Below are 15,945 nucleotides of genomic sequence, written 5' to 3' on the forward strand. Positions count from 1 at the left end.
GGCACACAGAACAGGAAATAAGAGGGAGGCAAACGAGCAGAAATGATACATGTAAGCAGCAGGTTGAGCTCCGGCTGTTTAGATACTTAGGTGCCGCTTCAAGGCTGCGAGACTGAAAAACTACTGTCGGGGAATGCTGGGAGGCAGAGATGAGGCAAGTAAACCAATTTTAACTTATAAAGTGTGAAATTCAAGGGTTAGGTTTGATTTTATTGTTGAATGTTGAACTTTAAAATATGCCAGAAGACAAAATATGAGAATTTTACCCATGTTGGTTAACTTTTTCCCCCCATTATTTATAATTTTGCATTTTTATGTGCCTTGAGTGTATGTATGATTTGGCATTATGGAGTTTCTTTTAAAAAGCAGTGTATAAGGATTTTAACAATACGGCTAGCACTATTAGCAATACGACTGTCTTTTGTGGTTTATTTTGTTTTTAGTATGACTAAATTTGTTGTTTAAAATGTGCTTCAGAAGATAATAAAAAGCAGTAAACATTCAGAGTCCTCCGTAGCAAAAACATAGCCTTTAACAGGCAAACTGAGATTGCTGAGTGACGTCTGCCTGACGCTGAGACGAGGACGGTGCAGGCTTCCTGTTTTGTGGCTAAGCAATTACTCAGTCTGCTGCTCAAGCTCAAGTTTAGGTTGAAGTTGCTCTGCAGCAAATGGAAAGCAACTTCCATTTCCTGTCTAATTCTGCGCACACACATAGAGGCTTTTATCTCTGCCAGCCTTTTGCTCATTACTCTAAACTGGAACTGCATTAGCCTTTCTGGTAAATCAGTATTAACATAATAATGTCAAACACTAACCATGAATGGATTATTGGACAGGCAGACATGGGTCCAAGTGCTTTGAGTGCTCGATGAAAGAAGAAAAAGAATATAGATGTTACAGCTATGTAGCATTATTTTTATCAGGTCTTAAAATTAGAGAAATACAACCTCAGATGAACAACAATGCACCCATATCACATTATTTATTAAAAACGAATCCAAAATGAGGAAAAATATGGAAAACTACATAGACTTAATAGCTTTTGAATGCTTTTCTGTATCACTCTGTCTTTCACATCATTGTGGTGAAAATTTGGCCCACTTTCTGTTTATACACAGCCCTCCCGTTATTGCATCTTAATCAGTTTGAGGTCTGCTCTTTGACTAGACCATTGGAATGTTTTCGCGTTTTCAGCCATTCTGTTGAGTAAATTTGCTGCTGTGCTTGGGAGCGTTGATCTGTTGCATGACCCAGTTTCAGACAAGCTTTATCTATCGGACAGATGGCCTCACATCTGACTCTAGAATACTTTGGTGTACAGAGGAGTTCTTGGGTGACTCAGTGACTGTGAGGTGCCCAAGCCCAAATCCTCATCCATCTACCTCCGTGCTTGACAGTTATGAGATGTTTGTGCCCATTTATTTGGTTTTCCCAAACATGATGCTATGCACAATAGCTAAACATCTCCGCTTTGGTCTCATCTGTCCAAAGGACATTTTACCTAATGTCATATTGTTTGGTCAGATGTAACTTTTCAAATCTAAGCCACGTTGCTGTGTTCTTTTTTAGAGACAAGAGGCTTTCTTCAGGCAACCCTTCCAAACAAGGCATACTTGTTCAGTCTTTTTCTAATTGTACTGTCATGAACTTTAATATTTAAGCCCTTAAAGCCGGACATTTGAATTCATTCCCAGAAAATTCGAATTGGAGAGTTTATTGAACTATCTGACAAATTTGATTAAAAAATTTCTTGAAATTTAATTTCCATATATGGCTTTCAATTTGTTTGTTATTTTCTTTTCTTTTCCTTTTTTAAATGTCTTAGAATTTGATTGAGGAAGTATTTTAAGAGAATAAAGGACTCTAATGATGTAGAAGTCTCAAAAGCGCACAAAGATTGGTTTGTATCAAATATGTTACACTAGGTGTTAAGGGGATTGAATCTTTTCCACTTGTGAGTAATCTCTCTTACTGTAGAATGGTGTTGTTTGGAAATGGCTGTATAACCCTTCACAGACTTGGCAGGAAGTCCTAAGAGTGTGTCTAATTTTTTTACGCACTGCAGCTGCATTTTGTGACTGTTTGTCAGATAAACAATGACACAGCGTAGGTGTCATGTGTTGTTGTGCATCTGATGTTGTATTTCCCCAAGAAATACAACATCATCACCATGATTCTAAGCAGTAGTTCATTTCCTTTTTACCAATTGTGTTGGGTTGTCAGAGCAAAAAAGCCCACAACCAACACACACTAAGCACTTAAGTGTTATGAAGACATGCAAAAAATAGTCTCCTCTCTCTCTCTCTATGTATATACACATATCTATCTATCTGTGTCTCTCTCTATATATATGTGTATATATATATATATATATATATATATATATATATATATATATATATATATATATATATATATATATATATAGTGTGTGTGTGGGGGGGGGGGGCAATTTGAGAGATTTTTCACACAATCTTGTGAAATGGGATCACGAAACAAAAACAAGCAATGAACTCTGAACACTTTTTGACACCCACCCTAACATCACATTTCCTCTATTTCCAGTTTCAAAATGTTCCCTGTGCGTCCACATTAACTGGGAGTTGATGCCCTGCACAAGAGCATGGAGCACGTGTCAGTGAAGTTTGAGTACGAGTACACAGCGAAAGATGGTCGCCGAGTGTCCATAAAGCCAAACGAAAGTTACATCCTGGTCTCCAAGACTAATGATCACTGGTGGCACGTTCGCAAAGACCAGCACACCAAGCCCTTTTATATTCCTGCACAGTATGTGGAGGAGCTCTCGGCCACCGGTGGAGACCATCTTCGTCCTAATAAGCTGAATTCAGCTCAGGGTCTGACTGTTAGTAAGCCAGTGGATATGACCAACGTAAAGCCACGTAAAGGGACAACAAAGAGTCGTCCATCATCTCAGGATGTTCCAAAAGAGACCTACCGCTTCTCCACTTTTGGTTTCGGTGACGACTTACCAGAGGTGAAGACAGATGTACAGACTAACAGCACCTTTGTACACACTCTGAATAATGTAAAAACGCACAACTCGGCACCTCCAAAGGCTGAAAGCACCCAAGTGTATGCAAAACCTCATCTGGTGCCAAAGGTCATAAAAGAAAAAAAAGAGTCAAAAATCTCACTGCAGGATGATACTACAGAGCAGACCTCTGCACATGATGAGGATATGGATTTCCCTTTGCCCCCACCACCCACATATGACACCATACCAGAGCTAATCGTCACAGAATTTGACACTTTTCCCGAGCCTCCGCCTCCTCTAGTTTCACTCGACACGCATCCCCCAGAGAGGCAAAGTGTCAAACAAACTGCAGAAAAAAATTCCATGCAAGTACCTCCTACGGAGCAGGTAAGACCCACATACTTTTTTTAATGCTTCATTCATTCTGTATCACCTCAATTGATGAACACGGGGGTTTTCTGCCACAAGAGGGTGCAATTTTGTCATGTAAGGTATCGCAGCTATGCTTACACATTACAGTGCTTTAAAAAGCTTTAACCCCCACTGCAGGTTTGACTGTGTTATTGTTTAGCACTGCATCAATGCACGTTTAAAGCCACAAAAAATGTGCCTTGAAAATGCTTGTATTCATGTTTTTATGCAACAAACACGACGAACTAGACTTAGTTTAGAAGTTTCACTTTATGCAGCATAAGAGGAGGTTATCACTTATGAAACATGTGCAATGAAGCGCTGCTTTATTTTCAGAGAGAACATAACAAAAACACTGGGAACTTCTGCTGCATGTTGGGGATCCCAGGTGAAGCCTCGGCCCATCTGTGGCTCTAACTATTTCACTTCCTGCTCTTAGGAGAACTGAGAAGAGAACTGACTAGCATTTAAACATCAGTTTCAACATCTCAAACTCTCAGACTAGTAAACTAGAATTCCCATAGAAAGATTTATCCAGTTATCTCTTCTCTGTCCACTATAAACAGTAGAAAAGCAAGTGTGCTGAGAAACACACTGTGTGACATTACGTATTATTCAGATATATATATATATATATATATATATATATATCTGAATATATATCTGAATATATATAAAATATATATATATATATATATATATATATATATATATATATATATATATATATATATATATATATATATATAAGTAAAAGACCCAAAACAAAAATAAAGAAGCACAGTTCTGTTGATGTTATTGATCATACAGTATTTGCAGACTGTTATTAAACCTGCAAACATGTACATATCTCAGTATTTATTATCCTTAACATATTGTCTTGTCTTTTTATTCTAGAGCATCTAAAACTGTAATCTTAACTGATTTTTATAAAATACATGGCAAAATCCAGATTTAAATGGCCTGCTCCTTAAATAGAAAACCTATGAGCCGAGCAGACCCATTGTCTGGGAAATCCCACGGGACACGGGCAGAAATAGGATCGTGTGGAGGCTTGAATTGAGTTAAGAAAGGTGAGGCTTACATGCTGCACCCCAAAAAAGCCTACAGGCAACGACAGGCAACATGACTTAACATATTATTATATTACTGTTATTATATCTTTCAAAAGCTGTGAAAATACCTGAACTGGAACTAGTAACTGTAAAACCACTGAACTTACTAGCGTTAAGGATTCAACTAAAAACAGTGAAGGTACCTAAGTACTGTTGGGAACACAAAAAAAATCAAAGAGAAGAATGTGTTGTACAAAAAAGGGCCCCATTATACTAGTAATACCTTAGTAGTACTATTAATGCATATGTATCCATTCTAACCAGAAATGGGAGAACTTATTTTTAGGAGCCAACCTTCATTAAAACCTAAACTGTATTTAAAAGATGGACGTGGACTCCTGCCACCACTGCCTTCTACATCTCCATATTCATATGGTGGTGAAATGTCAGTCACAGGGTAACCATGATCTTTTAGCTAACAGGTTTCACAATGCATAAAACGCTCATCATGTTGTATTCAGTAAAACTTTAAACTAGCAAATGACATCATAAACTGATCAGAACGTTTTTGAGGCCATAGATCCCGAGAGCTGAGGGCTATTTGAGAAATAAAAAACATCTGTTGTAAGAAGTACTAAAGGGTTAGCTCTCTTTTTTAATCTAGCTAAATCACTATGGTAACCTACCTGTAACAGGTAAGGCTCAGAGCATGTTTTAAGTGCTATAGAGATTTTGTGCCGAAGGAATACAATTATTTTACATATGTAACCTGTTACAACAACACAGGATTGTTTTGTTTTTAGGTTTTGTCGAGCCAGCTAATGCAGAGAAAGCTAAGCTATGCTGAACTAGTTTCGTAGTACAGCTCCCTAATGGTCATCAAAAAGAATGTGGGTTCAAAGTGCTTCAACATGGGCTGTATCCAGCTTTTATATACAGTCTATGTTTGAAAGCTGCTGCCTACATTACCCATAATGCTCTGAGGAGCGAGCTTCAACGATCACTTCTTTCTAAGTCTACATCCCAGGTTTTATATGCGCTTTTTAATTGTGCTGTCCCGTGCCCCACCTGCTGACTCAAGGGACATCCCTTGCGGCTGTTTGCGTGCGGCTCTTTCTGAAGCTACAAAACACTCTCATATCAAATTCACGCCTAGTCCCAACCAAGATCAACAGAGATTCACGTGTAATATTATTGAACGTGTTCCTGGTTAACCTGAGCACTGAATGGTTGGATTTGCTTAGATATAAGATCCCACCATTTATTGGTGTTGACACTAGTGAAGGAAGGCCTTAGAATACCGTTTCGGTTGATTGCGGTGTGTCAGAGCCAGCTCATCAGCATATGAATGCCCGGTCTTTCCCTTCATGCCATTTCAATGGCTGAAAAAAAAAGAGGTGTTCCTTGAATACTTCGGTAAAAGCTGATTCAAGACCTCAGTTTTACTCAGCGAAAGTTTCTGAGGGTGCGGGATCACTTTTATCAGGTGCGTATGGTTCACCTTTGTATTAAACAGATGTGGTTAAACTTCGGGAGGAGCTGGAGGTTTGCAGTGGATGAAACGGCTTTGCAGTGCAGCTGAAGGAGGGGCTGTTTTTAGCTCTGGGACTTGAAAAATACAGTCTGTGGCTGTGATGACACTCCAGAACAGGTTACAAACAGGTTGTGTCAGCTGGTTGACCTTTCCTGGGGAGAGGAAGGAGTTAAAGCGAAAATCTGCCAGCCACTCCCAAAACCTCCAGCTGCTACCTGGTTTCCCAGCACCGGTTACGATCCGGGGAATTGTGATCATATGCGCACGGCAGGGAAACGATGAAACACACGGCAACATTTAACCTTATGTTCCTGTCGGATGTAGTTTGGTGACTTGAAACTTTTGCTTCAGGTAAGTTTCACGACACTTCCCGTCGTCTTTTGCACCTGTTGCAAGGAATACGTGACGTCAGACAGCACTGGGGTTTATGAAGGAGAAGGTGTGTTTGATTGGGTTTCTGCTCAGTTTCTACCAAATGTGTGTGGCACTTTGAGTCATGTAATGTCTACAGCCTCTCCCACTATACCCAGTGATTTGGTGTGCATTACGCTGTAATTACCAGCACAGTTTGTTGCTTCAGTGGGAGATTTTTACCACCTCCCAGAAATGATTTTTGCGAAGCGGTGCAGTTGAATTCCTGCATTTTAAACCATAATTTGTCCTTCTCGTCTCCTCTGTGTAAACATGAATGAACCCCCCACACACTTGTAACGGGACTGTAGACGTGCCAGGACCCCTCAAGTGCATTAATTCTTACCCCACAATGGAGGGCCATCTCCATGGTGATGCGAGGGGGTCTGGCCTGACTCCCAACAAGCAGGGCTTTGGAGCTTTTAATGCCAGCCCTGCCATGCAGTTGGCGTGTGTGTGCATATGTAATGTGCAGAACTTGCAATTAGCCCAAAATGTAGGTCACTTAATGTGGTAGGGAGTTTGGGCTGTTCTGGGCTTTCAGATGGGAAGTTAAGTTTGTCGAGTGAAGCTCAGGTTGTGAAACTATTGTTGTAGAATGCAAACTTTAATTCAGGTCTGATGTTTATGGCCAGTATGACTCATAAATACCTAACTTGTGTCAATTGGCTCTTTTATCATCCAGAAGTACAAGGTTCAATTATTGATGTCTGGCAGCAAAAGTAAACGTGTCTCATAATCCACATCACAGATAGCACTGGAGCCTTTGATATATATACATGTGTATTGGCATTTTAAAAGTAATGCCTCACCCTGCACCTTTTAAGACTAATAATTCCTGGTGCTCTGTGAAACAACATCAGATGCCAAGAAACTGCTCCAACAGGTAGTGTGAGTGTCCTGTCAGGCATTTCTGTGCACAGCACATGTGTACATCAGGCAGAACGGGTGCTTTTAGCTTCCTGGTCAGGCAAGTCCTTTCATTTTCACCACATTTTAGTTTTGGTGAAAATAAGTATGCATATTATGATGTGTTTTGACAGAGTTAGTTTTTTTTATAGTTTAAGGTTTAACAACTTGTTCAGCATGTAAGTGTGAGACAAGAACTAAATATATACCGTGACCTCAGAGAGTCAGACTTAGATCCAGTTTATGCCTGTCATGTTTTACCAATACATTTCTCACATTCAATATTTTACACTGTTGGCAAATAAAACTGCTCTTGTGAAGGTAATTTGGTTTGACTTGGTTCTTAAGTCATAATTTAGGTATTAAACATATAGTTATCTGTAAAAAAAAAAAGGACATATTTTGTAATTTTATGTGGAAATATGAGATTACATAAAGAGATATGTAATCTCAGCCTGTTCAGCCAGGTACAGCCTTGAGAAACAAGTGATATTTTTGTACAGATGTCAAAGCATGTGTACAAAATCAGCCCCTCTTCACTGTACAGTTGACTATACAGTAGGTTCACCATTCTGTAGTGATGTCCATATGTACAGCTACACCCTATTCAGTGCATTTACAGTATCTCACCATGCCTTAAGTTCTGACTCCCAAGTAGGCACACTGTTACAAACAGGTTAGTGAAGTCCTCTAATGAAACATTCAGTGTTTTGATGGTTTAAACATCGTAAACATTACAACAATAAAATCATTGTTGTGATGTTATTCAGTAAGACCATAAACTATAAGGTCATTATTACAGTGTTTTCTGTGGTCACAGAGCATGGGAGCTGAGGGCCCCCATAGAGTTCTGTGGAACTGGAAGTGTTGTTACAAATACATGAATGAGCCCCTACTAGTCATTAAACATGCAAGTTTAAGGCCCTTCCCTATTCGCAACACTTTTCAGATTTTGAGACATACAGTAGATGTAAAATAAATCTATAACAGGAAATAGGAAATTTGCCAGTAGTGTCCATCCAGTAATGAGCGTGCTATGTACTCTTTTAAATAAAACTCCCAAAGTAGGACACTGGGATTAGTGAATGAGTGAATCGTTTTGGACATAACCACAATCAGAAGCGTTTTTGAGGATTTCATAAATATATTCTTGACATTTGTTGTTAAACATTAAATTTCTGAGCATTTCTCTCCCAGGTCTTGGATGCTAAGCTCTGTAACTTTATTGTAACCTTTTTAAATTATTATTACTATTTTCTTAGTGCAGCTGCTCATTTAGTTTACAAATGCAAAATAATGTAAAACTACTCTAAAGGAAGCTTCAGTTGGTCTTTATCAAGGGATGTATTAGTCATATGCTCAGGAATGTCTTTTGTGCAATTATTATTTTTAAAATGCTTTCTTAGTTTTGTTATGATGTGCTTGCTTACAGTAATCCTGCCTTTTTTTTCTATTTGTTAAGAACTAAGAAAAAGTTCCCAGAATCAAAAGCTGCAAGTGAAGTCCCGAATTTTATTTTTATTTCCAGTGTGTTTGCACGCAAACTGTTGATATTTACTTTCACCTGTAAAAAATGTCAAGGTGGTATTTTTGCAAAACACCAAGGTTTCCATTTCACTTGGCTGGTTTATAGTTTCCCCAGAGAGCATTACTTCGACTGGTACTTAAATCCTCCCTCGCTCCTACACAGAAAACACTTCACCTACAAAGTGTGAGTGGGAGAAATCTGAAATCAACAAACAGCATCAGCGGGTTTTTCACATCGGCATGCAAAGCTGGCCTGGAGAGCATAGATAAGAATGTGATAAGCTGATGGATTCCACATTGGGCATTTATGGAGTCTTCCAGGATTCTGGACCAATGATGAGTGTGATGTAAGAGCGAGTGGAGCCAGACCGATTCAATAGCTCAACTGTGTGCTTGTGGCGTGATTTGGGCCCCAATTTGGTTCTCCATTGTTTGATTGGATGAGCGCTAATGTGGTTAAGTAATCAAGCAGATTGCTGCTTCATGCATAGCTGAGGGCATAGAGTTGTCTGCTCTGCACTGAAGGGTTTTCTCCTTGAATAACGCTCAAAAACATTATCAAAAAGGAGCCATTTACTTGACATCTTAGACAAAACAATACAACAGATGCCCTCCAGATATTCTCCATTACAGCTGGAAACGTATCTCAAAATCTGACACAACACTATCATTATTTCTGTGATTAGATGGATTTGACTAGCAAACTATCTTACTGAGGCACTTAAAGATGCACTTAGGTGCCTTCTTAATCCTGTAAAAGTTTTTTATATTGCCATTGTGTAAACATAAATGAAAGAATTTAGGCCTTCTCCACTGTCTTTATTTCTACCAGTGTGTAGGCCGATTTTATGTGAGGAGTTCGGGTTGAGCTTGCAGTGAAAATCCAAAGGATAACACTTTTTTCCCAAATGCTTCTCTCCTTCCATACAGCACCAAACAGGTTCATAGCTAGCGTTTGTAATGAAAATGTGCCCTAAGTACACTGATAGCAATAAAAGATTGGCTTCCAGCACAATAGAAATTCCATGAATGATACAAACAAACGCTGATATGAATTTCCATGGGGCCACGCTTCAGTAAAATTAATGTTAAGATGAGCTAGACTTTTTGTTCATGGAGGGAAAACTGTTCAGAACTGATCATGGGCTAATCATAGCTTGTGCTAGCTTGTTAGCTAGCTTGTTGGCTATAGTAAATGTAGCAAAACATCCTAACTGGTTAAATTCAGCTGATTAATCCAAATACCTGGGGTTAGTCGGGCTTGTATGTTGTTTTTTTGCAATTGGTAAAAGCTTTGTCATGCTCAAGTCAGTGTTATTTCAAATAGTCATTCGTACATTATATACACTGGGCTCCCAGTTGCTGTACAAAATATATGCAACATTTTAAGCTTATAGTCCATCTGTAGTGTAGTTGTGTACATTTATCTTACTAGTAAAAGATCCCCAGTTTGATCCAGAGAGGAGACACAAATTCTTTTGGGGTTGTGTCTGTGGCAGTATTGATAGCTACCCGGTATGACAACTCCTTTTGAATAAGGGAGCCACTGAAAGTAGCTCTTATGAAGCATATAGTGCAAAAGAATAAGCAGGACAAGCTTTTGTATACCTTATCACCCATATGTTCACTAAAATGTCAGCTAATATTATGCAGGTGGTTTTATGCACATTACAAATAGAAGATTTCATGCAGGGGAATCATGTGGCCCACGAGTTCATTCTGGCCTGCTGCATGATAAATGTGAAAACTGTATTGAAGTCATTAATAATTCAGCTTTTTTTTGTTCAATAAACCTAAGTACAGAAGTAGACATCTGTCGAAAGTTAAATGCATTTCTGCGTCTCGACAAGTTGTGTGAATATAAAGTGTTATTTTCTTTAGTTATTTTGTTATTGATATATTAAGTTTCAGTTCTCTCAGGCTGTCCTTCACTTTTTTATATAAATAGTTGCAAATAGTTGATAGTTCATTAAAAATAAAAGCTTTCACACTAACTTAAAATTTCAGTTACATTTCAGAAAAACCTCATGTGAAGAGCCACACCTGCCACCTAACTTTATTGGTGTACATATAGCCCACTAACTAATACACCTGACACTCCTGCATTAATGAAAATGCTTTTTGGATGTTCTTTGCAGCACTGTCTTCTGCCGTATACCCTGTAACCTGCAAGAATTTAAATTTCAACAATATAAAAAGAGAAGTTACACTCAAACCTTATTCAGGATAAAGCCAAATTCCAAATCTTCCATAAAACATACCCACACTCTCTGAAGCCCAGCTGGCTATGTTGTCCCATGCAGGAGGAAGTGTTGACTGAACAATTCAATTGAACAGAAACTAGACTTCCTGTTTCAAGCATCCACCCACATGTAGTCTGTAGATTTAGCAACACTCATCAGACAAACCTGTGAAAAAGCAGCTTTTCCATTTCCTTTTCTGGGAAATGTTTGCTTCCCCCCCCCCCCCCCCCCCCCACACACACACACACACACACACATTATTAGCTGTGACCTACTAGCAGGTCTCAGCCATTAATAAAGTGTAGGCACTAGTGGCACTTAGGTGTAGGCATTAGTGTACACTTTACACACTATATGGAAGCTGCTGGTTCTACGTAAGAAAACCAAGAGATTTTAAAAGCTCTACCGTTTCAAAACATCTTACTTTTCCTCTGTTGTGAATATAACATGTTTCCTTCCAAAAAGTTTGTTTCCATTGCTGTAATTTCCTTTTTTATCTTATGGGTACTCAGTCAGGAAGTAGGTTGCAGTGACCTGCAGAGTTTCTGCTGCTCCCTCTATCTTACAGTTCCCTCTGTCTTGTTTTCACTGTGTGTTTCTGCTTTGGGCTGCTGGCAGACGGTTACCCTCTACCCCCCTATCCTGTGCACAGGAATTCATGCATAGGCGTGCACAAACACACACACAGTCTGACGTGCACGCACGTCTCACCCAGTCCTTACACAGTCCCTTCCTGCTGCTGTTGTCACACAGCTCACAGTTCTCCTTTCAGTCTGGGTGCAACTGTCACAGCTGCAGTGTGAGGAGGATGTAAGCGTGTGCTTCTTGGTGTGCACTCACCTCTATCCCAGCACAAGCGGACCAAATGTAGTCGCACGGTTAAGTCGCTAGTTTTTGGTGTCTTTTGGATGGATGGCTCCTCTAGATAGTACAACATAAAGATGGTGGAGATGCAGTCCAGGTTTTGGCCAGGTCACCGGTCCAAGCGGGGCATGGCCCTGCCGGTGCCTTCTAAGGTAGGTGATCATTATTTAAGAAGCTTATAATGAAAAGCTCAGTTTTATTCATTGGTTTGTTTTTGTATCCTTATAAACTTGATAAATGATGTGCTTCCTGTTTTCTCTAACGTGATCACATCGCCCCTGCACTTATTTTGTTTCCTGTACCAAGTAAGGTGACGTACATGGCGTACTAACTGTGCCATGTTGGTTTTTAATGTTAGTTTGGACCCAAACTTTGTTTGTTAGTTCGGTTCCTGTGTTAGAGTGATGTTGGTATCAGTCTCAAAGATGTAAATTTTCATCTCACATGTGACTGATAGTCTCGGTCTTTATGGGTTGACGTTTGAATCGTCAGTTTTGTTTGTACAACAACTTGATAGAGCTAAAATTAGCCTTTAATTTTTCAGTACATTTTTTGGACACACAGTCACGTAACTAAAGTTGACATTGTCGCCAGGTTCATCCAAACATTTTCCCAAAGCAAAAGCATCAGTTCAGAGAAACGTCCTTACAAATCAAAGATCTGCATTCAAATGTTAACTACAGAACGCACTTAAAGGCTTAAAAGCATTATTGTGTTTAATTTTTTTTTACCTGATTGGTGTTTTTGTGAACAAAAATTAACATTAACAACTCAGACGTCATTGTAAATAGAGTCCACATGGGCTGAAAATAAGTTTTGTTTTTTTTTTACTATTTATTTTCATTACTCAGTTTAAGGAATGGCTTGGCTCATTTAAGCTCATTCACGGTTTTGGGTTCTGTTACTATGAGATTTGTAGTATTTGTAATGTTGTAAGACTTTGTAAGATGGTGATAATACAACAATACAAGTCAGGCTGTTTTATGTAAAGTTTAGTTTTTATTTTACTGCCATTTTACTAAAATGTTTTCACCCACCCACCTAGCTTTAGTGTTTCCTTTTTAGTGAACTGTATTAACACTGGTAGTAAGTACACCATAATTCCACCTACACGAGTGACTGATATAACTATGCTCAGATGTTGTTATTGTATTACTGTATATGCGTATGCACAGTTTTGCTTCGATCACGTGCAGTTAAGTTTTAGTGTTTTCTCCAAAGGATAGGGACCTTCCAGCATAGCTATTTCAGAGATCAATGATGCAGCTCTTTCATTTCCTCTGTGTCTGTCTGTACAGTTGTGTTGTTCAGGATCAATGTGTTTTGGGGTCAGCTGTCTGGTTGTCCTCATCGCTTGCCTCATAGTTATATCAAGATCAATAATAAGCCAAGTGCTAACACTGTATAGATAAAAACACACACAGTGCAATAGAGAAATGCTCTCGTTGCTCTTTTATTTTTATCACCTACATTTATCTGCCTGCTCTAAGTTGGGGTACTGTGTGGGTGACCCAAAAGCCAAGTGGTTAAAGCACATAGACCAACCACAGCGAGTCTCTGATCAGTTCCTAGCTTGCGCGACTGTCACTGCATGTCAATCCACTGCTCTCTTTCCTTACATTTCATTTGTTTTCTCTTTTAAGATTATTTAAGGATTTTTTATTATTATTTTGGCCTTTACTACATGTAAAGAGTCAAATAGGATCATGTCATTGACTGGGTGGGAGAGAAAGCAACACTACTTCACTGGATGTTGCTGTTATGTGGCATGTACTGCAATGATTTGGCTTCCAAGGTGCTTTTTCCCCAGAAGTTCTGCTTCGGGACTCTAACAATGACTACTAAAGCCAAAGGTGCTACAAAAAATGGCCTTTACTTGTACTAAAACAGCCGCATCTCTATTTCAAATACTCATTGACAACTAATAATCCTGCATTCCCAAGCAAAAGAACTCATGCAGAAACGGATTACGTTGGTGGCTGTCATTGTACCTAATAAATAAAGTCTGGAAAAGAACATAACAATGTAATTGATGCCGACTGACTGTACATATATGTGTAGTGACTTCCTCGTTTGTGAGGAAGGAAAAACTGTACAAGTCACCCATATGGAAAAGATATATATAAATCTTATAAAGTTTGTATCTGTCTTGTGTGAAACTTGTATGAAAAGCATACAAGAGTGAAAACACATAAGATCCCTTGAAAAATTATATAATGAAACTTGTATGTTTTGGATACTTACTGAAACAATATATGAAAGTAATGAGAAAGTGGCCACTTTCATGAGTAAATCATATAAGTTTTTACTATTTCTTTTCCATATGGGCAGGCTTGAAGCAAGAATCCGTGCACATTCCAATGCTCAAATTATAAATAAGGTTTGCATGAAACATGCAGGTTTGATTATTCTTGGAACTTTGTCAGTGTCCTGATCACCGTGTTGCATTTTTTCCTTTGACCGTTTTTTATGAAGATAAAAATGGACTAAATACTATCGCCCAGTGTATGTGCATGTTTATCGTGCAGTAAAAACTGTCATATTTGCCTTTCAGGTGTAAAGCAGTTAAGGAATAGTACCTTAAAACTGATCATAGTCGAAATGAGGGCAGCTCGGATAACCAGACGATGTCCATGACGGTTATTAAATATTAGCGTATTGATATAATGTCAATTGCATACATACACTACATTTAGTTATATTGTAAAGTTACAAATAGACTGTCTCCCCACCTCCAAGTAGTTGTATGTTGTATTTAATATGCCAAAAAAAGATAATGCCCAACAAACAAAGCTTTAGATGAATTTGACGGAGAGCATTTCTGCTATTTGTTCATCAGATTTTCTGCAGGTATTGCGCTATTATTGTGATTGTGACATGTACTGAGTTACTTTCTGCTGCTTCCTGTTAGCACTTTTTTTCCTTTTGTGGACTCTGTTTATTGCAGTTATGACCAGATACAGCACTGACATGCGCAGGTCTCAAGTCTTGATAAATATAAAAAATGAGACTACCTATGTGACAAGAGGTAGTTTATGGGAAAGTCTGCAGCAGAAAGGAGCCTGTCTTTTTATCTGTGCCACCATGTTCAGAAGTCTTACAAAAAGGAATAGTGGAGCACAGGTGAGAGCACAGTAACTTAAAGCAAAGGTTTTTTTGTTTTTTTTGGGCAGGAGTTGTTTCAGGTACCTACTTGTAACTAAGGAAAGGTTGAGGACAGTGGCAGCCTTTCATCGCACTCACTCTCGCTGGTGTTCTTTAAACAAATTAGTTGTGATGATCAGGATTGTTTTGCATGTTGTGTTCCTGCCATGCAGCAAGTGGACTCATGTGGAACTCTGTTCATGAAAGCAATGTGACACTGAGGACCTAACAACCCATTGAGAGAGAAAATGAAATGAAATAGGTAGTTAACTGGTTTGCAGTCGAACAAGAGGACCAAAGCTGATGCGCAATAGTAACGCATACCCTAGTTTTCAAACATCTATGGTTGGCCTGTGGTTTGGTGTTATTTGTGTGGTTGTTATTTTTATTTTTTATTTTTTTTATTTTTAATACAGTATTTAACAAAAACTTCGCAAAACCCACCACTGATCAGCACATGATCAACTATGGCAGCAAGTGCTAAATACAGACGGTGCTTAAACCCATGTGGAGGTGGTTTTGTGGACAAATATAGGTTTTGATTATTACTGAGGGAAGAGCGTGTCTGTGGGGGTTTTTTCAGCTCTAAGCTACTTCCTGTGCTCTGTAAGATGCGGAAGGCTGACTTATAAAGAGCAATAGTAAGAGCAGTGGACTGAAGACAAGTACTTGACACTGCTGACAATACTTGCGCTACTTTTTTGTGTGTTTACAGGAACACTAAAGTGACAAGATCTGAGTTTGACACCTTCAAAAATGAACTCCACAGAAGAATCTACTTTGTTTGCTTTAAACTTGTGTTTTGTAATGTAGAAGCACATATGAATGAGTCCCTTCTTTGTTTTTCCAC

General features: G+C 38.8%; 1 protein-coding gene across 2 annotated transcripts in view; it reads left to right on the forward strand.

The window, feature by feature from the left end:
* The window catches only part of arhgap27 (Rho GTPase activating protein 27), a 31,660-nt gene continuing 15,715 nt past the window's right edge, over positions 1-15,945 (forward strand). For both annotated transcript variants that reach the window (XR_014278482.1, XM_082544439.1), the window contains exons 1-2: positions 1-154; positions 2,568-3,384. Coding sequence is in view for 1 of the 2 variants with exons in the window: in XM_082544439.1 (XP_082400565.1) it covers positions 2,626-3,384 (759 nt within the window). In the remaining variant the exon portion in view is untranslated. The remainder of the gene's footprint in view (positions 155-2,567; positions 3,385-15,945) is intronic.

Source organism: Aulonocara stuartgranti (genome assembly GCF_965226115.1).
Source record: "Aulonocara stuartgranti genome assembly, chromosome: 8".
Taxonomy (NCBI): domain Eukaryota; kingdom Metazoa; phylum Chordata; class Actinopteri; order Cichliformes; family Cichlidae; genus Aulonocara; species Aulonocara stuartgranti.